The 25,225-nt window shown below is 44.6% G+C and overlaps 1 protein-coding gene across 1 annotated transcript in view; it reads left to right on the top strand.

The window, feature by feature from the left end:
* The window catches only part of LOC122800224, a 965,447-nt gene that overhangs the window by 264,441 nt on the left and 675,781 nt on the right, over positions 1-25,225 (top strand). Inside the window, exon 3 of the mRNA XM_044069717.1 lies at positions 2,548-2,724. Coding sequence (XP_043925652.1) covers positions 2,548-2,724 — 177 coding nt within the window. The remainder of the gene's footprint in view (positions 1-2,547; positions 2,725-25,225) is intronic.

The raw sequence follows: 25,225 nt of genomic DNA, 5'->3' as shown, positions 1-25,225 counted from the left end.
TGGGAAGGCAGTCTGCAACCAGCAATCTAAACATCTACTTTGTGTTATCCCACTCTGGCTTTTCCTTCCTAGTTATTTACTCCCACTACCTTGGTTCCTTTGACTTTCTCCAGTAAATTTCCACAATCTCCTAACTATTTTCTGTGCCCTAACTTGCAATCATTCCTTTTGATAAAATATTCTTTCTCCATTGCTTGCATAGTTCTAAAGATACTTTTTTTTCTGTTTTATAAATATAATCTGTATATTTATTGATCCAGTGTCTTTTTTTTTCATCCGATTCCACCTTTGGTTATCATATCTGACCTGATCAAACCTCAGCACCTTTAGAAACTGTGGATCCAGGCCACTGCCTCTTTCTCTACCCATAGTCCCTATTTTCCTCCTAGTACCTCAGATCATGTTTGATGCCTGATCTCAAGCGACTTGTTTTAGAGGGCTGTGATAGCTAGTTTAAAGCAAAGTACCTTTTTTTGACTGTTACTTTTATCTTTCACCTCCCCTATTTCCAGCTAAAAAAAAAAAACACACCTGTTCTTATTGGTCTTAATTCCACTGACATACATTTTATTTTCTTATAGTAGATGGTCTCTCTTTTTTTTTTTTTGTTAGTGCTTCGTGAACTTTGATATATTTTAAGATCATTCTGTGTGGTTGATATCTTATTACCAATGCAGGCAAGGTTCACAGTTTCAAAAAGAAATATGCAGCCAGTAGTCTTACGATCCCACCACAGGACCCACACTCTGCGTGTACTGAGTGGGGGGAGTTCATCTCGATAGAGAATGCGAGACTTGCTCCTCTCTTCTTTTCAGGGCTGCAGAGATTCTTTTCTTGAAAAAAATGTTCTCTTCACAGTCAAGACAATCCACCCAGGCCTTAACTTCTGCTGCTCCTCCTCTATCCCCTGCTAATATAGTTTAATAATCTAAGCAACATGATAAAGACAAGTCCAAGGTAAAGTTATTATAGTTAATGAAGTTATTATAGTTAATGTATGAGAGCCAGTAGGTTAATCTAGTTAGATACTTTATTAGGCATGCTGTGCACATATGTGAACCACACAAAACAGACTGCACATGTGCGCAATAAACAGCTCTATTGTGGCCATAACATGCCCATCCTGACTACATACTTCTCTCCTTGTGGGGTGTAAACAAGAAGGTTGGTTAGGAAATGCTCAAACCATGCTTGCAGTTCTGCACCAACTGCAACTGTGTTGAATTTGGTTTGCAGAAACAAAAGTCCAGGATGCTTCTCCATCTCGTCTTGAAAAGAACATTTGCAGGTATCTGAAAAAAAATAATAACACTTCATTACAGAACACAGTATACAGAACACAGTATAGGAGTTAATCACCCATTTCCTGTGTAGGCCTGACATTTTTTACTGCATCTGGGACATGTTCTTTCAGACTGATGCAGAGTGGCAGCACTTCTAGTGCAGGCTGTTATTGCATTGATTCTGCAGGTGAGATAACAGAAGGTCATAACATTTAAAAGGGATTTGTTCTATTGCACTAATAGTTCCATATGAGGTGAGAGGTAAGACATCAGAATGGATTAGTTCATTAGACATTTGCTGGGCACTTACACTGCTTTAGGGTTAAGATTTCCATATTATATGCATCCTAGTCTATGGGATTGCCATTTCTGTATAGGTAAGAGTAGTCATTGTGGCTGTTGCTTGTTCCTGTCTGTATATTTTTATTTAATGTAAAAGCATATATGTGGGTTCAGGCTTCTGAGTGGTGATGCATTTCCCGGTGGTACACTTGGATGTGAATTTCAGCAGCCGTTACATGACTGTCGGAAATTCAGTGTGTGCACAAAGAAGCTCATTGCTTCATGCCTATAGCTTCAATAACCAATTGCATGTGTACAGGGGAATTGTCTGCCTCATGATTGGTATACATTACATACTTCTGTAACTACAGCATGCAAGAGTGTGCTCCTGCATGAAGGAAATCCAGCATAGTGCTGTAGCCGTACTTGTTTTCTAATACTTGTGTTAGGAAATGTTCCCGAGACACTTTGAAGGGTAAGTGTCTGCATCCATCATTGATGTCATTGCCCATCAAACTCTGCATTTTTACTGCCACTAACATGTCCACTGGGCATCTGGCTGCTGCTACCTGTAATGCTGCTTGCTGTTTCATTGTGCCTCCAGGGCCATGAACATTATTTCTCCTTTGTGCACTTGACTGTTTCCTTTATGGACTTGTACTGTGGTCTTTAGCAGAAAGCTTTAAACTAGGAGCCCTTTCCCTGTTCACTAGTAAATTAACTGGCCAAATCCACTGCAGGTAAGACTGTATATGTATGTTCTTTGCTGCACAAGCACATCACCCTCAAATTACAGTTGCAGTGATTATTTTAACGCAGCTGTATTGTATACTGTAGAATATACCCTGTTCCTTTATTAAAGATTTTCTTATACTTGAATAAGTGCACAAGTGTTAAACTGCAGGTTTTTATGCTAGATTTGGATGTGTACTGCATAGGTTGCATTTGAAATTGACTTTCCCTTTTTTCTACTTGACCTCAGGATGTGATGCACATGGTGACTCTACAAATTTCATTTCTCCAAGCTCTTCCTTTTGTGAACAGTCACCATTGCAAGAAGAGCAGTCAAGAACCAGGAGACAGAAGCAGCCCACCGATTTTCTGTCTTTAAGTTCCCCATCTCGTGGTCAGCCACAAGTGCAAGAACAATCTGTGGAAGGTATGCTGGGATAGAGTCTTTCATATTACACACACACACACACACACACACACACACACACACACACACACACACACACACACACACACACACACACACACACACACTAAAAAAGTGGACAGCTTATAAAAGGCTGGAGAAATGGTTGCTACATGTTGGAAACAATCCTTCATTGGGCAGTATACATATTGTGTTGTAGAATTCTATGCAGTCTGAGATGCCAGTTTCAGGCTTGATCTGTTTGTGAATGTCTGATATCAGAATTAAACATGCTTGCCATATTGAGCCAAGTGTCTTGCTTAGTTTCTGTTCAGGCAGAAATTTCTGTCCTTTACTGCTTGCTTGGTCATCCGCATTTCTTGTACCAGAGTTAATATTTATGAAGAATGTGTTTCACTGAAATATGTACAACCCTTTCTTTTCTGTACTATTGCTTATTAAGTGGCCTGGCAGCGTAACCTGTAGAGTATGGTTAATAGGCTATATCCTGTAGACTTTGATTTGATTTTGACTGCTGGAACTTGCATACTCAGTAGTTCTGAGCATGTCGGTAAATACATGGCTAGCAGAAGAGAAGTGCAGTGTCTGTAAAGTTATTCAGTTCCTGCATCTGTCACATTGTCTCAGTTTTTTTCTACAGGTTCCATGAAAACACCATGCCACTACTAACTACCCTGTGCATTTGAAAAATCCCTTTTGTACCCTGTGAAACTACCAGTTACTGTACAGTTGTCCCTTTTTGACAGATGCTAGCCATGTATTCTTACTTTTACAGTCTTGTGAGTTCGCCACCATAATTTCTTGTGTTGAGTGAGAACATTTGCAGTATACGCAGCCTTTTCTTACACAAGTACTCCACTGTTATCTTCATTTTTTTCTTATAGAAGTACTCCACTATTATCTTCATTTTTAGTCATCTTTATCTGTGCTGCTTGTTACTGTATGCAATAGGTTAGATAGTCCTCACAAGAGTTCTGTATGCTGGAAAGACCATTTCATCGCCTCATGAAATTTTGTCCTGCTGCAGCCCATTCCAACACTTGTTAGCCTCTATCTTTCCCTGGTAGATTGCCTAGTGTCCTTGGAATTCAGAATGATACAGTCTGGTAAATCCTTTCTTCAACATTTTATTCCAACCTCTTCTTGATTTTGCAATTCTACCATCACATTGCACATTTTCTTTGTGTAAATCTCTGTTGCGGTATTCCTAAAGTTTTTGAACTTCAGTTTTGAAGAGCCAGCATCTGGTCCAATTTCCTGAATTTAACACCATTCTCCTTTCAGGCCGGGCAGAAGTACATCTCATAGGGACATGAAGGCATCCACTCTATAAAACCAACATCTGCTCACTCCATTTTAGATTTTTATTGCCACGGTTCGCAGCTCATATACCATTTCTTATTTATTTATTTAACATTTTTGGCCTGCTCCAGAGGTCATTCCAGGTAAGTATCCCATTGGTGAAACTTTCTTGTTACTTTTTAGTGGTTAGCTGAGTTGTATATTGTATTGTTCTGATTCAGACAACTGGTAATGTTATAGGGTGTATTTGCCCACTAGGTCAGTAGCCCCTTTTTATCAGGGACCCAAGGTGGTATTCATACTGACTAGGTGAAATTCGACTGGAGCACAGGTAAACTTCTCCAATTATTTATTTGTTTATTTATTTAATAAATGCCATGGGATCTTTTAGTTCCACCTGAGCTTCCTCCAATCCAGGCAGATGAGGTTTCAATTAAATGTCACCTCTGAAGGACAGCACACTGAGGAGTGCAGCCACCCCCCCCCCCCCATGTTACACTGCAGTGTCGGTGTTGAAAAATTAAGCCCAGCTACCTTGCATGGGAACAGAACCCACAGCTTTCTGAGCATTCATCCCTAAAGGCATGCCTGCTATCTGCTGAGGTAACGAGACTGTAGTAAGGCAGATGCTTATGTGGTAGAAAAATTATGTACAAAAATTTTCATAGCATTTATGGTTTTACATGGAGCCTAATCACACTATAGGAAGTTGTAGGGTGTGCTATGGCTTTACTTGGGGAAACTTTAAGGAGGGAGTGTTCCCTGCAAAGTGTTGAGAGTTGAAGAGGCTGAAATTTAAATCTGAGCTGCAGTCTTGTTGCCCATCCCTTTTGGTCTTTTGCAGACTCTTGCTATACTCTTCCAGTCTTTAACTAATACTGATGTTAGAGGCATCTGTAGACAGTTCATTGCTGGCTTCAACTTACTCTGCACAAGGGCTGTGGTCCAGTTAGAAATCAAAGGTTCATGTCTGTGTTTTAGAGGTGAGAGATTCTTTCTCACCAGACTATGCAGGACTGGATAGTAGAAGCCTGTTCACTCGGGCAACATGGCACTAGTATTATATTTCAACAAACAGGAAGGCAGTATGCCCTGTTGAATCTGCAGCAAGACCATAAGACCACAAGAGTTGGGTAGTAATTTTTCCTTGATCCACACCCCCTGCTCCTACCATGGCTGTCTAGGATGTACTGACAAAAGTGCATATTTCTTTTATCTTGTAATAAACTTTGTCAAGGTATCAAGAATGGAAGGTAGTGACTGCTGCTTCTTGGCCAAATGAGATTTGTTTTTCCGCATTTCATTTTTTTCTGTCCCCTCTACTTGCAGCTGTCTTTCAAATGCTGCCATCCGTCAAGCTGACAGTGCTTCAGACAAATTCAGGTAATTCTTGGCTAGATCGGATTAAGTTCTGTTTGCTGAGTGGCTTTTCCTTGACAAGAATTAAAGACGAGTGTAAAACACTGAGTTTTTTCACCCTGATTTTCTTGTCTTAAATTTTCCTTGTTTCTGGTTGCTGGGCTTCATGTCATCCAGAAAGGGGAAATGCCAATATTGGAGACAGATTCCCCATAAAGATGGTCACAAGCATTGTTCTGTTTGGGCACTTCCCATGACCATGCATCTTGAGATTTGTCAGCTTTCGGCCCCCAAGATGTTGCAGAGACAGCTTTCTTCCCTTTCGATTTACTGAGAGAACCAGTGACTTAAACTGTTGGCTAAGGATACCATGGAACGATCTTCCTGCCTGAGAATTGGCCGTCTGCAAAGAAAGGCCAAGAAAGCTCAGTCTGATTCTTTGGCTGTACCACCTCCACTGGACATCTTTATTGAGGCTGGTAAAACCCCATAGGATCATCTGTTTTCTTTCTCTGATTCCTCTACAGTGACCACTTTGGAAGCCCAGCATGAAGCTGATGCTTAGCATGTCCATAGATGTTTTGCAGAAGTAGCTGTTAATTACTGAAGGGCCTAGGGGTGTACCTCACATTTTAGTGAGGGAAGAGGTTCTGACTAGCATTGAGTGTTGTCAGGGGTCAGAGCCTCCAAAACCTTTCAAAGCTTACATCCCACTTACACAGGAGCAGAAAACTAAACCTATTTCATTTGGTTCAAAAGATCGTCAGAGTGAATGACAAAACTTCACTGCAGGTGTGTTTTAATGTTTTTATAGCTCTTGCGTCTCCCCAGGGAGTTTGTGTTCCTGCTGTTCCCTGGACTTCTTTCCCTTAAGAGACCCAGGGAGCAGGATTCTTCTGAGGATACTGCTGCCAGTTCTGATGAGTCCTGCACACATTCCTCCCATCCCGTACATATTCCTCCCATATTCCTTTGCCACTTAGACTCTTCTTCAGAACCATAGTCATCAGTCCTGACTCTTACTTTTGAGGAGATTTCCTTTTATAATGCTGTTTACTGAATGATGGAATTTTTCAAATGGGACTGTGCTCCGGTATCTGATATTTAGAAAAGGTACCATGAGCTTCTAGGAATGGAGTCTCCTAGACCCTCGGCTGTCAATCCTTTTCTTGCTGTATTGCTGGATGCTTTTTCCAGTGCTTCTCAGGTTCATAGGTTCATAGGTTCATACTAGGCTATCTGCCCGAGGGCATTTACAAGCCTAGCCCATCGTTTTGTGGCTTACGCCACCCCTTTAGTATGGGGAACTATACCCATTATTTTGCTGTGCCTCTGTCGAGCAGTGACACTGAGGTAATCCCTGGGGTATATCTGCGATCTCCCATCCATTGGTCAAGATTTCTCTTGAACAAGGCCAGCGAGGTGCTCTGCCTCACATGTACCGGGATTTTGTTCCACAGCATAGGGAGTCTTTGGGTGATGAATCTATCCCTCCAGCACATCCTATTAATAGCCGTGTCAAGGTTTAAGTCTCCGGCCTTGTGGCTCTGATGGATCTAGATTTTTGAGGTGAAGCATATTCATCAAATCTGGGTTTGACATGGCCTTGTATGTTAGGCAAAGGTCACCTCTGAGCAAGCGTAAGCGACTGAATAGAGCTGGAGTTCTTTCAGTCGGGCAGCATAGGACAGATTTTTGAGACCCTTTATCCTTTTGGTGAGGAACTTTTGTGGCCTCTCCAGCTGCTGCAAGTGTCGGGTCAGATACATTCGAATGGGGCATTGTACTCAATCATTGGTCTGATGAGTGATGAGTAAAGGGAGACTATGACCTCCCTTGATCTAGATGAGAATCCCTTCATGATAAGGTGGGCAATGTAGAAGGTCTTCCTAACTACTTTAGCTACATGGGTGTCGAATGACAGACTACTATCAACCTGGGTCCCCAGGTCCCTGATAACTTCTTCTGTGCTCAGTGGATTGCCACCTATTTGGTAGCTAGGGGTAACCTTGTTTTTCCCGAAGGGTATGACTATGCATTTTTGGCATTTAACTTTAGGCCGTGGCTCTGGCACCAGTTATCCGCTTCTGTGAGACCCTTCTGAAGGATATCTGTGTCAGATGTGTTTTCTACTATGGCCCAGTTTGCAGTCATCTGCAAACTTTGTCAGCCATAACCCTCCTGTGTTTGCTTGTACTGAAAAGTAGATGCCAAACAAGAGTGGGCCCAGGACTGAGCCCTGTGGGACACCACTTGTGACAGGCTTTGAGTCTGACATGGCGCCAGCAGCTCTGACCCTGTGGGTTCTGTCACTCAGCCAGTTTGCAACCCATCTTGTGATGTATGGGTTGACATTTAAGCTGATGAGTTTTTCAATGATACCCGAATGGGGTATTGTATCAAGGCCTTAGCCAGATCGAGGTAGGCTGTATGGACTGCCTTTCCCTCATCAATGGCTTTGGTGACTGTTTCGAAAAAGTCAACCAAGTTTAAAAGGCATGATCTGCCTTTGACAAAGCCAAACTGGGTTGGATCCAAAGTCTGCAAATTCCCTATGTCTTTATTTATGAGGTCCATTATGATCCTCTCCATGGCTTTGCAGATAAGGCTTGTCAAGCTAATGGGCCGGTAATTTCCAGGGTCGGTGGAGGCACCGCCTTTGTGAAGTGGTACCACAGTTGCAGTGCGCCACTCCCTGGGTACGTATCCAGAGGTAAGACTTTGATTAAACAGCTGTCCTAGCTGTGGGTTTAATTCCTCATTGAGTTCATAGAGCACACAGCCGGGGACACCATCAGGTCCCATGGATGCTGTGTTTTTTGCTTTGGAGAGAGCAGTTCTCACTTGGGCGCTGGAGATGTTTGGGGGCTGCAATCGCTTTGGTATAGATATCTCTCCTTTGGGGAGGGGAGAAGTTTGCACTGAACCTGTCAGCCAGTATGTTGGCAATGTCTGTAGGATCAGTAATCTTCACATCATTTTGAACTAGCTCTGAGCATATCTGGGAGTTTCCTCCCAGGTTTCTAACATAGCTAAAGAAGGCCTTATGATTGTCTTTTGAGTCTTTAGCTATTCTTCTCTCGAAATTTGCTTTGGATGATTTTATGAGAGCTCTTAGTTTTTTACTTATAGTGATCAAGGGTGTCTTACCTTTTAAGGATTTTGCTCTATCTTGTAGTAGCTTCCTCCTTTTGTTGTAGAGTTTGTTTATGGCTGGGGTCCACCAGACTGACGCTTGCCTTTGGTACAAAGAGTCTTTGTTTTGCTTGGGATTGCCTTATCCATGCAGTCCTGCAGGTGCTGGTAGAAGGCATTTGTAAGTGATTCAGCGGCTTGAGTACTGTTTTCCACCGGCTTGGGGGCCTTAAAGGAGACCACACTAGTCTTTAGAAGTGTGAAGTCGGCTTTTGAGAAGTTCTTTACTGTGGTCTTTTTTATTTCAGGTGGGGGTGGGATGAGGACCTCCAGCGAGATTAGTTTGTGGTCTGATCTCACCAGTGAGGGGTACACCTCCGGTGTTGAACATTGTGCTCCCATGTTCGTGATGATGAGATCAAGTATGATGTCCTTCATGGATGCATCTGCAGTCATAACAAGTGGGTTGTCCTGTCGTCAGGCAGCCCTGCAGTCGGCCGGATTCCAAAGTCCGGGTCCGGCTTCGGCTGATGTCGCACTCCACCCGACGTCATCTCTGTTGGTCTTCGGGTATAAAAGCATCAGCCAACGCCATTTTCCCCAGTCTTTCTTGCCGCGTGGCGCCCGAAGCAGAAGCTGTTCGCAAGTGCCGGTCGGTCGGATCCAGAGATTACTTCTACCGAATACTACTCAAGACTTCTAAAGCTAAGTACCCGTTGGGGACTCTTTCTTGCCTCAGCCGATGTCAGAAAAAGTTAACAATTGTTTAACCTGTGGGAAACAAATACCTCATAAAGATTTCCACTCTTACTGTCTGCCTTGTTTAGGCCCAGCCCACGACGTAGCAGCCTGTTCGGCCTGTGCCTCTTTCAACCGACGAACGCTTAGGCGCCGGTCGGAGTTTGCAGAACAGTTTTTCGGTTCTGATTTTGCGTACATTATGCCGCCGGATCCTCCGACTACCCCCAAAAAACGCAAAAGATAAAGACCAACACTCGCGGTCATGATTACGGCCGAAACCACGGTAAAGCAAACGAGAGTGTCTTGGTTTCGGCTGAAACCAAGAAAACTGATCAAAGTACAGCTGAACCTATTCTTACAACTGAGGCCCCTGCTACAACTCTTGAATCGACCTCAGAAATTTTACCCACTACGGTGGTTGACTTATCAGACACCATTCCCTTGGATGTCTCTACCCCAGCACGTGGTGCTGCTAGGCCTCCAGCTGCCATGTCCATTAAGGCCTTCGCCAGGGCTAAAGCAGCCAAGACTTCTAAAACAGTGCCTGTTAAACTCCCCACATCCAGGCCCTCTTCTAGTTCTCAAATGCTTTCTTTGGCAGAAGATTTAATTTCTTTAATTAGAGGATCTCAATCTCACCCAGACAGGGCCTCTCAGCCCCAGAGAAGAGACCTAGGGCAGAGCCCCTGAGCCAGTGTCTTCTGATGATTCTGCTGATGAATCAGACATAACTGACCAGCCTGAGGCTCCCTTCTCCAATTTTGAAGATTCTGATGCTGAAGAATCCATTCCAGCTGCTTCCCCACCAGAAGAATTCTCCTTTGGGGAAACCTTGCATGCCATGCGAGAACAGTTCCAATGGCAGCAACAGGATTTTTCAGACTCCAGAAAAGACTTAGGACCTTTCTGCACCTCCCACAGCACAGGCCCTTAGCTATACCTCCTGTTCTCTCTGTGGTGGATGATGCTTTCAATGATGTTTGCTCCGCTCCAGATTCTTTACCCCAGCCCCTGCCAAACCAGACAGATTTTACAGGGTGCCAGATACTCATCACCACCTTTACAAGGCCCCACTTGCAGACCCAGAAACTATATCCCAGGGTCCCAAGGCAGTAGCAGACCACAGCTAAAAACCCTATTCCTTCTGAAAGGGAAGCAAGGTCATTAGACAGATGGGGTAAAAGGTCTACACTTCAGCTACTCTCTCAGCTAGAGCTTTAAACTGTCAGTTTCACATGATACAATACCAAGAGTTTATGCTTGATGAGTTAACTAACCAACTAACCACTGATGAATCTCTTGATAAGAAATATGTATTAGAGATGGTAAATAACATACAACAGGTTAGCAACCATTCCTTAAAATGTGGCTATGATGCACTGGAGGCTTCATTTAGATCAGCCATGACAGGCACAGTGATAAGAAGGCATGCATGGCTAAAAGAACAAGCTTTACCGGATCATGTTAAAGCTAAGTTGCTAGATGCTCCTATGGACAAGACAAGTTTGTTTGGTACACCTGCCCAGCAGGTTATGAAGAAAATGGAAGAAAAGGCAAAATCTGTTCAAACTGTTAAAGATTTCTTGCAGGTTCAACCCCAAGGTTTAGCAGGAACTGGCCTGCCAAAAATTGGTCCTTTCCTGACTCCACAAAATTTCAAAGGGGCAGGAATAGACGCTCCAGAGGCAGAAACCAATCCAGAGGAGGTGCCTACAGAGGACGACAGTGGCAAGGTAACAACAGAGGCACAGACACAGCCACTGCCACTACATCAGCACAACCACAGTGACTTAATCCTAAATCCGCCTACCAGGGAACAAATAGCAGCTCCTCTAGGCGGAAAGTTAACCTTATTTTCAAAGAACTGGCACTACATAACAAAAGACAAGTGGATTTTACAAACCATAGATCAAGGTTACCGGTTTCACTTCCACACTTTACCAGTCAAAAGAGGAATGCCAAATCTACCTCCAAATCAAAAACAGAGGCTCTACGCCAGATAATGGAGTTAGCAAACATGAGAGCTGTGGAAAGAGTGCCAACAGCAGAACAAGGAAAGGGGTTCTACTCCAGACTATTCCTAGTTCCAAGAAAGGAAAAAGTTGGAGACCAATTCTCGACCTGTCCACCTTAAATACATACATCATTGTCCCAAAATTCAAAATGCTGACCCTACAGCAACTTCTTCCCATGCTGGGCAAGGAGTCTTGGCTGGTAACTCTAGATCTCAAGGAGGCATACCTGCACGTCCCCATTCGACCAATCTGCAGAAGATACCTCAGATTTCTTGCAGGATCAGAGCACTATCAATTCTCAGCATTGCCCTTTGGCTTATCTACTGCGCCCAGAGTATTCACAAAATGCCTGGCATCAGTAATCGCCCATTGCAGACTACAGGAATTCAAATTTACCCATACCTGGACGACTGCCTGCTACAAGGGGACAACAAAAGCAAGCTGACAACAGATTTACAAAGGGTCATTTACTTGCTACAAGGACTGGGATACACAGTCAATTTACAAAAGTCAAGGCTGATACCATCCCAGACAAGGACGTTCTTGGGCTGAATTGGACACAGTACAACAAATGGCATTCCTGACTACAGAAAAACAAAAGAACTTCCTCTTTACTTCTTGGCACTAACAAAACTGAACAAGTTAACAGCAAGAAAAGTTCTGCAGGCCTTGGGCTTCATGGCATCATGCATAATCTTGGTCCCATTTGCCAGACTACATATGAGGAAACTACAGTGGTACCTAAAGAATTTATGGTCCCAACACAGACACAGTCTAGAAACAGAAATCCCACTAATTCCATGCTTAAAACAGGAGTTCCTATGGTGGGCTCAGGCATGCCAGTCAAACCCAGGCCTACCCTTTCGCAGATGTCAACCAAGCCAGACCATCACAACAGACGCTTCAGACCTAGGATGGGGGGCCCACATGCTGGACAAATGCGTGCAAGGATTGTGGACACAGGATCAACTTCGCCTGCACATCAATCTAAAAGAAATGCTGGCAGTAAAACTGGCAATCCAAAAGTTCAAACCATTTCTCAAAGAGGGCCAGTTGATAAGGACAGACAACAGCACAGTCATGTGGTACATCAACAAACAGGGAGGCACTCATTCATACCCCCTATGCAGAATGACCTTGGAGCTGTGGACCCTGGCACTCAGCTACAACATTCAGTTACAGGCAATATTGAAAGACAATACTCTAGCAGACATATTAAGCAGAACCACTTCGCATGCCCACGAATGGAAGCTGCACCGGACATCTTCAAGACCATCTCAAAGAAATGGGGAATGCCACAGATAGACCTATTCGCATCACCTCTCAATCACCAGCTCAAAAAATTCTGCACAAGGACATTCCACCCACTAGCATGGAAAGTGGACTCACTCTCCTTCAACTGGAAAGGCCTAACAGCATATGCATTCCCACCTCTTCCTTTGATACACAAGGTACTACTAAAAATCAAGGAAGAACGTCCAAGGATAATCCTGATAGCTCCAAACTGGCCAAGACAGCACTGGTACCCACTACTGAAGAGCATGTCTCGAACAAAATGTGGCCAATACCTCTGATGCCTTTGATGTTAACTCAGAACAACTACAGCATCATACATCCAAACCTAAAACGCTGCAACTGACTGCATGGAACATCACATAACAGCAGCTAATCCAGAACTTTCCCAAAGAGTTAAAGACATTATTCTTGAAGCACGCAGACCTTCAACAAGAAGGAACTATGCTGGAAAATGGAAAAGGTTTGTCATTTGGAGTACGGAAAGAGGAAAAGATGTGTCAAACATAGATATGCCTAACATTCTGGAGTATCTGGCGAACTTCTTCATTCAGCCCTGTCCTACTCCTCCATCAAGATACATGCATCAGCTATTTCAGCAGAATACAGCTTTGATCCACCTGTCTTTTCGCACCCTTTGCTCAGGCAGTTCCTCAGAGGAATCAAGAATGTAAAACCTCCAAGGAAACCACCATTACCAGCTTGGGATTTAAACTTTGTGCTAGAAAAGTTGACACTATCACCCTTTGAACCAGCAGCAACAGCAGACCTACAACACCTGTCATGGAAAACTGCTTTCCTACTGGCAATAACTTCAGCAAGGAGGGTTTCAGAACTACAGGCCTTAATGGCAGTGCAACCCTTCCTAATCTTCCACCAAGATAGAGTGTCCATGAGGACTAATCCTACATTTATGCCCAAGGTGGTATCCAGAGTGTCTTTGAACCAGGCAATCCACCTACCTACCTTCTTTCCCAACCCACAAAACAGAGGGGAAAGAATACTGCATACCTTGGATGTACATAGACAGCTACGCTACTACTTGGACAGAACAAAAAACAGCAGAAAGACTGACCAACTTTTTGTAGCCTATGCAACAGGAAGGGAAGGAAAAGCTATTTCCAAACAGACAATCTCCAAATGGATAGGAAACTGCATACGATACTGTTACTCCTTCCATGGAAAACCAATTCCACAGAACATAAGACCTCATTCTACAAGGGCAACAGCCACTACCACAGCCTTCTTACGAGGAGTGGCAACCAAAGACATTATTGAGGCGGCGACTTGGACCTCCGTGCATACATTTGCCAAGCATTATAATTTGCCTCTATATTCCAGATCCCGAGCAGGGTTTGCCACTGCTGTACTGCAAGGGATCCTAAACACACCATAATCTACTTTTATCCTCCTCCCTAGTTGGCTATGGTATTCTACCCACTTGTTATGACTGCAGATGCATCCATGAAGGACATAGTACAGTTTTGTACCTACCATAAATGTAGATGTCCGAACTGGATAGCATCTGCAGTCAGGATTACCTCCTCCTTCCCTCTGTGGTACTCCTAGGGTGTTTACCCTCCTAATAGCTAGCTGTTGGGGAGTCTTTTATGGTGTATTTGTTTGTATATATGTACATATATGCTTATTGTTGTGTTTACCTCTATCTATTTGGAAACATTGGCATCTATCCAAATTTTAGCCTGCAAGAGGGCTACTGGCATCTGGGGCAAGAAACACTGAGGAAAATGGCGTCGGCTGATGCTTTTATACCCGAAGACCAACAGAGATGACGTCGGGTGGAGTGCGACATTAGCCGAAGCCGGACCCGGACTTTGGAATCCGGCCGACTGCAGGGCTGCCTGACGACAGGACAACCCACTTGTTATGACTGCAGATGCTATCCAGTTCGGACATCTACATTTATGGTAGGTACAAAACTGTACTTTATCTCCTCTTGTGGGGATGGTGACTAGTTGTTCCATGGCATTTGAGTTTATGAATTCCAGGAACTTTTGGGCTAAGGTGTTTGGGCTTGAGTAGTGTTCCCAGTCTATATTAGGGTAATTGAAGTCACCTAGTATGATGGTGTTTGGTGATACATTTATCCCCTCTAGTGTTTTCAGGAAGGCCATGTGAGGTTCCTGAGTTTGTGAGGGTGGCCTGTAACATGCTACAATTTGCAGAGCAGTCTTGCCTATGGTTAATTGCACCTGGATGGTCTCCGATGCATCGTGCATTGCCACCAGTCTTGAGGTGTGTGTGTCCTTGATGAATATGGATACCCCCCCTCCTTTCTTGGTATTGTCCAGATTTTGGGGCCGGAACGCATGATATGAGGTAAAACCTGATAGCGCTGGGGTGCTCTCAGGAGCCTTGAACCAGGTTTCTGTCACAGCACAGACATCAATGTTCTCCATACTGAGAAGGGTCTCGAGTGCGTGCATTTTGAGATTTAGACTTCTGGCATTGAGCAGCATTACCCTTAGTTTTTCCTTTCTTGTGTTCTAGGGTGGTAGGTTTAGAATTTGAGCCTTGCCTAAAAAGGCACTATGGGGTGGCAAGAGCCTTTGCCAATATCCGAATCCCAGGGTGACAGGTGCAAGCCGTCCCTTGAAGCAGCGTGGCTTGTCCAGCATGTCATCCCAGGCAGACAGACACTGGATCCCTTTGAATGACACCAGTGTTTAAGCCAATTGTTAAAGCTGATCATCTTATCTCTGTATTGTGGCATCATTCTTGGTGAAGGTAGGATACTGCTCAAGGTCAGGGTCATACCTGTCTGGGCTACATAATCAGAGAGCTCCTCAATGTCTCTTTTCATGTAGTCCAAGGAGGTACGTCTCAGGTCGTTTACACCAGCGTGGACAATGACTGAATCATATTTGTACCTGCTGTTGAGAGACCTGAGTGCTTGCGTTATGTGGCGGATTCTAGCGCCCGACAGGCAGCTTACTGTGACCTTCTCCTTACTCAGTCTGGTGAGCGGACGCCAGTGTGTCTGACTATGGAGTCACCAATGACTAGTGTGTCTGGCATTGTGTTTGGCCTTAAGGGCTGTGACTGTTTGACACTCTGACTGTGAGGTCTATGTGTTGCAGGTGTTGTGTTCTGAGGTGGTGGTTGTTTGGGTGTCTGCTTTGGTGGCCTCTGCTGTTTGGGTAGATTTTTGATCAGAGCCTCCGAGTATGTCTTTGTGTGTTTATGTGTATGATTTGAGGTTGTAATGGTAATATGTGAGACTGGGTCTATAGTGTGTGTGGTAACCTTCTCCTGACTGGTCTTGCCAGTCCTATGTTGAGAGAGCTCAGCCTCCAGTTTGGCCGTATAGTTGCATCTCTCGCATGTATTTGTGTTTTGTGGGAGGAGGAGAGGGTTGTCTGTGTACATGAGGCAATTGTAACATTGTCTCAATATTCCCAGGTTCACCAGCTGAGCAGGAGAGGACACTAGCAACTGATCCCTCGACATCCTGATTCCCAGCCCTCTGCTCCCAGAAAACCTGATAGGTTTAATAAAGTGCCTAAGTACTACATGTTTCCTTACAAGTGTCCCTCTGCTGACCCCTTTGTGATGTCAGTTGCTTCCAGGTTGTTGCCTTCCATTAAGTTGCTTCCATTTGATGAGGATAGTGGAATAATGGAGAGGCTGGGTAAGAAGGTGTGTACTTCTGGTACCCTAGCCTTCAGGACTGTTAACCATCAGACACACATGACTAGATATCTTCTGGCTGTTTTGTCTCATTCTTGGGCTATTTCAGATCTCTCTCATTCTGAGGGGAGCGCTTGCTTTGTTATGGAATTCCTTCCAAGTAGCTCACCATTCCATTAAATGCAGCTGTGATGCCGATGATGCTTCATCTAAGGCTGCTGCTTTTGGATCTGTTTTAAGGAGGTATTCATAGGTAGGTACTAGGCTATCGGCCCTGGGGCCTTTACAAGCCCAGCCAAAAAGGTACCCTGGCTTTTGTCGCCCAAGAAAATTATTTTCCTGTGCCACTGTCGAGCAGAGTCACAGAAGTGATCCCCCGGGTGAATTTCCCTATTTCCCATCCAGTCAGCAAGAGTTTTCTTGAAGAGTGACAATGAGCTTTGTTTGATATAGATAGGTAGTTTATTTCAGAGTATGGGAAGTCTCTGGGACAGGAATCTATCCCTCCAGTGTGTTCTGTTTATTGTGGTGACAAGGTTTAGGTCCCTAGGGATTGGGATTTCTTTAAGTGGAGCATGTCCAACAGCTCTGGGTTTGACATAGCTTTGTATGTTCGGCAGAGATCACCTCTGAGTAGGTGATATGCAACAGAGTAAAGCTGGAGTTTTTTGAGACGGTCTACGTAGGGCATCTGTTTGAGGCCGGTAATCCTCTTTGCAAGGTATTTCTGCGGCCTTTCCAGTTGTTGTAGATGGCTTGTGAGGTACATACCAAAAGGGGCGTTGTAATCTATAATGAGTCTAATGAGTGATGAGTAGAGGGGAACAATGACCTCTCTCTTTTTTTTTTTTTCTGGTTGAGAAACCTTTTATGATGAGGTGTGCCACTTAGAAGGATTTCCTGACTACTGTGGGGATGTGATTATCAAAGGAGACTACTGTCCACCTGTGTCCCAAGGTCTCTTGTCACACTTTCAGTGTTAAGTATACTACAGCCTATGTTATAGTTCATGGGTACAGAGTTTGTACCATAGGGATGACAATGCACTTTTTGGCATTGAGCTTGAGGCCATGGCTTTGACACCAGGCATCTGTCTCAGTGAGGCCCTTTTGTAGGATGTTCACATTGTTAGGAGTTTCGATTATGGCTCCAAGTTTGCAGTCATCTGCTAACCTCGTTAGCCAAAGACCTTCTGCGTTAGCCTGTACTTCAGAGAAGTAGATACCAAACAGGAAAGGACCCAGGACTGAACCCTGTGGTACTCCACTTGTCACTGGTCTGAAGTCAGATTTGGAGTCTGCTACTTTTCAGAGTGTGGGTTCTGTCAGTGAGCCAGTTGGCAACCCATCTTGTGACGTAGGGATTTATACCTAGTTTAGTGAGTTTTATCTATAATTCCAGAGTAGGGGATGCTGTTGAAAGCCTTGGCAAGATCTAGATAGACTGTGTGAACCACCTTACTTTCGTCTACGGCTTTGGTGAGTGCTTCAAAGAAGTCCATCAGGTTTAGGAGACATGATCTGCCTTTTATAAACCCGAAGTGGGTGGGGTCCAGAGTTTGGAGATTACCAATGTATTTGTTTATAAGTTCCATGATGATACGTTCCATGACCTTGCAGACCAGATTCCTCAGGCTACTGGGTGGTAGTTCCTGGGGTCTGTGGTGGCTCCCCCCTTGTGGAGTGGGATAGCCATCGCTGTGCACCATTCAGCAGGCACAAAGCCTGAGGTGAGGCTATGATTGAACATGGTACTTGGGTGGGGTGCCAGTTAGCTCTGTAGTTCGTGTAGAACGCAGCCTGGGATGTTGTCTGGTCCCATGGATGCTGTGTTCTTGGCTTTGGAGAGTGTGTTTTTTACCTGTGCAGCCGTGATTACAAGAACATTGCATTCTTCCGGTGTAGAGATGGGCTCTTTAGGGTGTGAGGGGGATAAAGTTAGCACTGAACCTATCTGCCAGGATGTTGCCAATATCAGTTGGGTCTGTATATTTAGTGCCCTTGTGCTGTAACTCAGAGCAGATCTGAGTGTTGCCATTGAGATTCTTGACATAGCTATAGAATGCTTTGTGGTTGTCTTTAGAATCTGTGGCGATTTTATCCGGGATTGCAGCTTCTTACTGAGGCTGACCGGGGAGCTCCTCCACTCATGGGATTTTACTCTCTTTTGCAACAGTTTCTTCCTTCTCTTGTACAGTTTGTTTATGGCAGGGGACCACCAGATTGGCTTCCTTTTTTTTGGAGGATAGCATCTTGGTTCTTTTTGAGATAGCACGATCCATGCACTTGTGTGCTTATAAAGTGCAGTTGTATAGGATTCAGTAGTTGTAACTGTATTGTCCATCTGCATGGGTGTTATGAAGTTCACCACTTCTGTCTTAAGAAGCATGAAGTTGGCTTTGGAGAAGTTTTTTACCATGGTTTATTTAATGAGGGGTGGGGGCAGGATGTGAATATCTAGGGTAATTAACTTATGGTCGGATTGGACCAATGAAGCATTGACGTCAGGTGTGGAACACCAGTCACTCATGTTGGTGATGACTAGATCTAGGATATTGTTTCCCCTGGTGGGGCTGTGGATAAGTTGATCTGGGGCATTGGAGTTTATGAATTCCAGAAAGCGTTGAGCAAAGGAGTTGGTACATGAGTAGTTTTCCCAGTTAATGGTGGGTTAGTTGAAATTGCCCATTATTAGGGTGTTTGGTTGAACCCTAATATTTTCCAGTACACCAGTAAAAGAGGAGTGGGAATCCTGGGGCATGGTGGGGGATCTGTAGCAAGTTACAATTTGGATTGCAGTTTTGCCCACAGTTAGTTGCACTTGGATAACCTTGGCTGCATTAAGCTGCACAACTAGCCTGGATTTGTGGATATCCTTAGTGAATATAGATACACTTCCACCTTTGGTGTTCTGGTTCAGGTTACATGGCCGAAAAGTGTGGTACGAGTTATAGCCTGGTATTGCAGGGGTGCTCTTCTGATCCTTGAACCAGGTCTCAGTCACTGAACAGATATCGATGTTCTCCATTTTAAGAAGTGCCTCGAGTGAGTGCATTTTGAGATTTAGACTTCTAGCATTGAGTAGCATCATCCTCAGTTTTTGCTTGCCTTATTCCTGTTATGGTGGTGAATTTGTCATTTGAACCTTGCCTAAAAAAGGCACTATAGGGGCGGCAAGAACTTTGGCCAGTGTCCGGAATCCCAGGAGTGACAGGTGCAGACCATCTTTGGCAAAGCATTGTGGTCTGTCGACCATGTCATCCCAGGCAGACAGATACTGGATCCCTTTAGAATGACACCAGAAGCTTAGCCAATTGTTGAAGTTCATCATTTTGTCCTTGTACTGCGGCATCATTCTGGGTGATGGCAGAATGCTACTCAGGGCTAGTGATTGGGCTACAAGATCAGAGAGCTCTTCCATGTCTCTCTTCATGAAGTCCAGGGAGGTATGTCTCGGGTCGTTCACACCAAAACGGACAATGACAGAGTCATATTTGTACTTGTTGTGGCGTGACCTGAATGCGTGGGTTATGTGGCGGATCCTGGCACCCGACAGGCAGCTGACAGTAACCTTTTCCTTGTTTAGTCTGGTGAGGGGGACATGAGTGTGCCTGACTAGAGTCACCTATGACTAGTGTGCTGCGTACGTTGTTTTGCCTTATTGCTGTGGTTGAGTGGCAAGAGTCTTCGGGCTGTGTCAATTGGGTTGTGTTGGGGGGTGGAGGTTGCTTGCATTTCTGCCTTGGAGGTCTCTGTTGCTTGAGCAGATTATTACTTAGAGCCTCTGCAAATGTTTTTGTGTTTCTATGTGTGGATTTTGGTGGTGTAGATTTAGTGAGACTATGTGATGAGTGTGGTGTGGTGCAAGTGTTTTCCTTCTCCTCTTGACTGTCAAGTTCAGTCTTGGTTGGAGAGAGTTTTACCTCCAGTTTGGCTAGATAAGTGCATCTCTCACAGGTTGTAGTGTTGGGTGGTAGGAGGAGAGGGTTGTCTGTGTACATGAGGCAATTTCTACATTGCCCCAAGATGCCCAGATTCATCAGATAGACAGGAGAGAACACGGAAGCTGACCCTTGGACATGCCTGAATAAAAAACTGTTTTCCTCTAGATAAGTGAGGAAAATAAGTACCAAAACTGTGTTCCTCTAGGTAATGAGGAAGGTTGAGTGCTGTAGTAATTAAGTTATTTAGTGCTTACAAGTTCTGAACAGGTGCTGATCACGAATAAGCAAATTCAAGTGCTAAAACTAAGAATCTGTATCTGAACAAAACTAGTTACAGGAAATGGGGGAAATGAGTGCAAATGCGGGCCTTTAAATCAGAAAGTTGAGAGAGATGGAAAAACTGCCCAAACGGCCAATAACTACAATTTCTGGGCCAGAACCACTCCTTATGTGGTAGATAGGTTATCTAGTGCTTACCCACTCCACTGATAAGCTAGAAGGCTTCCCTTCAACACAGAAAGCTTGGGGGAGGGCTCAAAAGCTTATATACAGTGCTGGATACAACAAATCTGAATCTGGACTACACTAGTTACAGGAAAGGTAGGAAACAGGCTTAGATTTTTTTTTTATATAGAGAAAAAGTAGCTAAAACAGCAGTAAAAACAATTCAAATGCAGTGCAAGCTGGCACACTTGAGTATGTAGCAATGTTAGACCAAACAGTTTAAAAAATTGCAATTGAATTAAAAATGACTAAAAACAAGTGCAGAAGGAGTCTATTGGGTAGAATGAGGTAAAGAAATGGGACTGGGGGGAGTGTCCCAGATCAAATCTACAGTGGGAGCGGGCAACTGCAAAAGCCTCCAAATTTAAACAACAAGACAGGAATAGGGAGGGTGGGTAGGAGAAAACCAACACCTTCAGCAGATTTCTGAAAGACTATACAGTGAAGCAAAAATAACCGTGCACAACTCTGAAGTCAGCCAGCAATGATATAAAATTAGTCAAACAACAATTAACAGTACACAACTCTGAAGTGCCAGAAAAATATACTTAGATCTGTATTTCCCCAGATAGTTTGAAGAGCACAGGACACAGGAAGGCTCCTGGCTCAGACTTAGCTATTGTCTGATAATATCAAAGCTAAACTGATGGATGCTGCTGTGGATAATCAGCATTTGTTTGGTGGTGCTGCTGTGTAGTTTGTCCTGCAAGAAAAGGGCAAGGCCGTACAGGAGTTGAAGAATATTTTTCTTTCCCTGAGCCCATGTTTCAAAGGAATTATCCTAATAAGTTTGCTTTTGACTTGGACAGTTTCACTCCCGAAAGTAAAAATGGTGGTAGAAGGGCTACCCCTGCTAAGGCTACCCAAACTCTCTTGCTTCTCAGAAGTCTCCTTTTCCTGACAAACCAGGTGCTATACGACTGCCCTTGCCCTATTGTTCTCAGTTGCATTCCTCTTTATGTCTCTCTCCTTGATGTCCTTCAAGGATGCATCTGCAGTCCTAACATATGGGTTGTCTTTCCTCAGGCAGCCCTTCGGTCGGCCAGATTCCAAAGTCTGGGTCTGGCCTCGGCTGATGTCGCACTTCACCCGACGTCATAGCTGCTGTGAATTGGGTATAAAGGCATCAGCCAACGCCATTTTCCTCAGTCTTTCTTGCCGCGCGGTGCCCGAAGCAGAAGCTGTTCGCAAGTGCCGGTCGGTCAGATCCAGAGATTTCTACTACCGAAGACTTCTAAAAAGCTAAGTACCCCGTTGGGGACTCTCTCTTTCCTCAGCCGATGTCAGAAAAAGTAAATAATTGTTTAACTTGTGGGAAACAAATACCTCATAAGGATTTCCACTCTTACTGCCTTCCTTGCTTAGGCCCAGACCACGACGTATCAGCTTGTCTAGCCTGTGCTTCCTTCAACCGACGGACACTTAGACGTCGGTCGGAGTTTGCAGAGGAGTTTTTTGGTCCCGCTTTTGCTTACAAAATGCCGTTGGAGACTCAGACTTCACAATTAGCTAAAAAGCGTAAGGAAAAGGACCGACACTCGCGGTCCGCGGTTTCGGCCGAAACCACGGTTAAGCCAACGCGAGTGTCTCGGTTTCGGCTGAAACAGAGTCCTCTGTTCTTCCTTCGGCCGAAAGCATGCCTCCGATAGCCGAGGCCTCACACAGCATGGCTGAATCTGCTACTGAAATTTCCCCTGCTGTAGCAGGCACCCAGGATTTATCAGATACTATTCCTTTAGACATATCTACTCCTGCACGTGGAGCTGCTAGGCCCCCTGCATCTATGTCTATCAAGGCTTTTTCTAGGGCTAAAGCAGCTGAATCTTCTAAGGCCTTGCCTGCTAAAACCCCCTCACACAGGCCTACCTCTAGTTCCCAAATGCTCAGCCTGGCTGAGGATCTCATTTCTTTGATCAGGGGATCCCAACCTCACCCAGACAGGGCCTCTCAACCCCCTCCAGAGAAGAGGCCTAGAGCAGAGCCCTGATCCTGTTTCTACAGACTATTCCTCGGATGATTCAGAAAACTCAGATCCTCCAGAAGGCCCATATTCTCCTTATGAGGATTCTGATGCAGACGACTCCATTCCTTCTGCCTCTCCTCCTGAGGAATTTTCTTTTGGGGAAACCTTACATGCTATGAGAGAGCATTTTCAATGGCAGTGCCAGGATTTTTCAGATTCAAGGAAAAGGCTAAGGACCTTTTTACATTTACCACAGCATAGGCCTTTAGCCATTCCTCCAGTACTAACAGTTGTTGATGATGCATATAATGATGCCTGTACTGCCACTGACTCTCTTCCCCCGGCCCCTGCCAAGCCCGACAGATATTACAGGGTCCCGGACACACACTTTCACTTGTATAAGGCTCCTATTGCAGATCCTGAAACCATTTCACAGGGCCCCAAAGCTGTAGCAGCTGCCTCTGCCAAAAACCCCCTCCCCTCTGAAAGAGAATCTAGAGCATTAGAGAGATGGATACTTCTGCTACTCTTTCGGCTAGGGCCTTAAACTGTCAATTCCACATGATTCAGTATCAGGAATTTTTGTTAGACCAGCTAAATATAAAAACTGTCCTCTCCTGAACCTATAGACCGTAAGTCCCTTCAGGATTTGGTACATAACACTCAGCAGGTCAGTAATCATTCCTTAAAATGCGGCTATGATGCACTGGAGGCTTCCATTAGATCAGCTATGACTGGAACAGTGATCAGAAGGCATGCATGGTTAAAAGAGCAATCGTTACCAGACCATGTAAAGTCAAAGCTCCTAGATGCTCCCATGGAGAAACAAAGTTTGTTTGGCTCCCCTGCACAGCAAGTGCTAAAGAAGGTGGAAGAAAAAGCAAAATCTGTCCAAACAGTCAAGGATTTCTTACAGGTCCAGCCTCCGAGGTTTAGTAGAAATTGGCCTTCGAAGAATTGGTCCTTTCCAGACACCTCCAGAGCACAGAGAGGCAGAAATAGGCACCCAAGAGGCAGAGGTCAATCCAGAGGTGCCTACAGGAGACGCCAGTGGCAGCCTAACAACCAGAGAAGTACTGCCACAGATCCAGCTACTACCACTTCCACAGGACAGACACAATGACTTGACTCTGATACCGCCTACCAGGGAACAACTGGAAGCACCCTTAGGCGGAAAGCTAGCCTTATTTTCCGTAAACTGGCATTACATTACAGGAGACAAATGGATTTTACAGACAATAGACAAAGGCTACAGGTTTCACTTCCACACTCTACCAAAAAAGAGAGGAATGCCAAACCTACCACCAAACCAAAAAACAAATGCTCTAGGACAAATCAACCACTTACTAAGGATGAGAGCTATAGAAAAGGTACCGCCTATGGGACAGGGATTTTACTCCAGACTTTTCCTGGTACCAAGGAAAGAAAACCAATGGAGGCCTATTCTCGACCTGTCCGCTCTGAACACATATCTCATTGTTCCAAAATTCAAAATGCTGACCCTACAGCAACTTCTTCCCATGCTGGGCAAGGAGTCTTGGCTGGTGACTCTAGATCTCAAGGAGGCATACCTGCACGTCCCTATACGACCAGATTGCAGAAGATACCTCAGATTTCTTGCAGGATCAGAGCATTGTCAATTCTCAGCATTGCCCTTTGGCTTATCTACTGCGCCCAGAGTATTCACGAAATGCCTGGCATCAGTAATTGCTCATTGCAGGCTTCAGGGAATTCAGATTTATCCATACCTGGACGACTGCCTAATACAAGCGGACAACAAGACCAAATTAAAAGATTTGGAAAAGGTTATACAACTACTGCAGGCCCTGGGATACACAGTCAACATGAAAAAGTTAAGGCTGGTACCATCCCAAAGGATAACATTCTTGGGTGCAGAACTGGACACATCAAATCAGATGGCATTTCTCACAGCAGAAAAGCAAAAGCAACTACCACTCTATTTCATGGCATTAACAACACAGAACCAGCTTACAGCAAGGAAAGTCCTGCAAGCCCTGGGTTACATGGCATCCTGCATTATATTGATTCCACATGCCAGGCTGCATATGAGGAAGTTGCAATGGTACCTAATGAATATATGGTCTCAACACAAGCACAGTCTAGAAGCCCAGATTCCAATAATTCCATGCCTGAAACAAGAATTCCTGTGGTGGGCTCAGGCCTGTCAGTTGAACAGAGGACTGCCTTTCCACAAACCTCGCCCAAGCCAGACTATCACCACGGATGCCTCAGACCTAGGCTGGGGGGCACACATGGTGGACAAGTGTATACAAGGCCTATGGACACAACACCAGCTGAACCTACACATAAATCAAAAAGAGATGCTGGCAGTGAAACAGGCACTTCAGACATTCAGACCTTTTCTTCAACAGGGTCATTTGCTGATAAGGACGGACAACACCACAGTCATGTGGTATATCAACAAACAGGGAGGCACACACTCATATCCTCTATGCCGGATGGCAATGGACCTGTGGAATGTGGACCTAACCTCAACATTCAGCTCCAGGCCATATTTGTGCCAGGAAAAGAAAATATACTAGCAGACACCTTAAGCAGAACTACCACGGATGC

This window comes from Protopterus annectens, chromosome 4.part0 (genome assembly GCF_019279795.1).
Source record: "Protopterus annectens isolate FY-2018-M chromosome 4.part0, PAN1.0, whole genome shotgun sequence".
Taxonomy (NCBI): domain Eukaryota; kingdom Metazoa; phylum Chordata; order Ceratodontiformes; family Protopteridae; genus Protopterus; species Protopterus annectens.
Note: the sequence above shows the minus strand (reverse complement) of the source record. Positions and strands in the feature narration are given on the sequence as shown.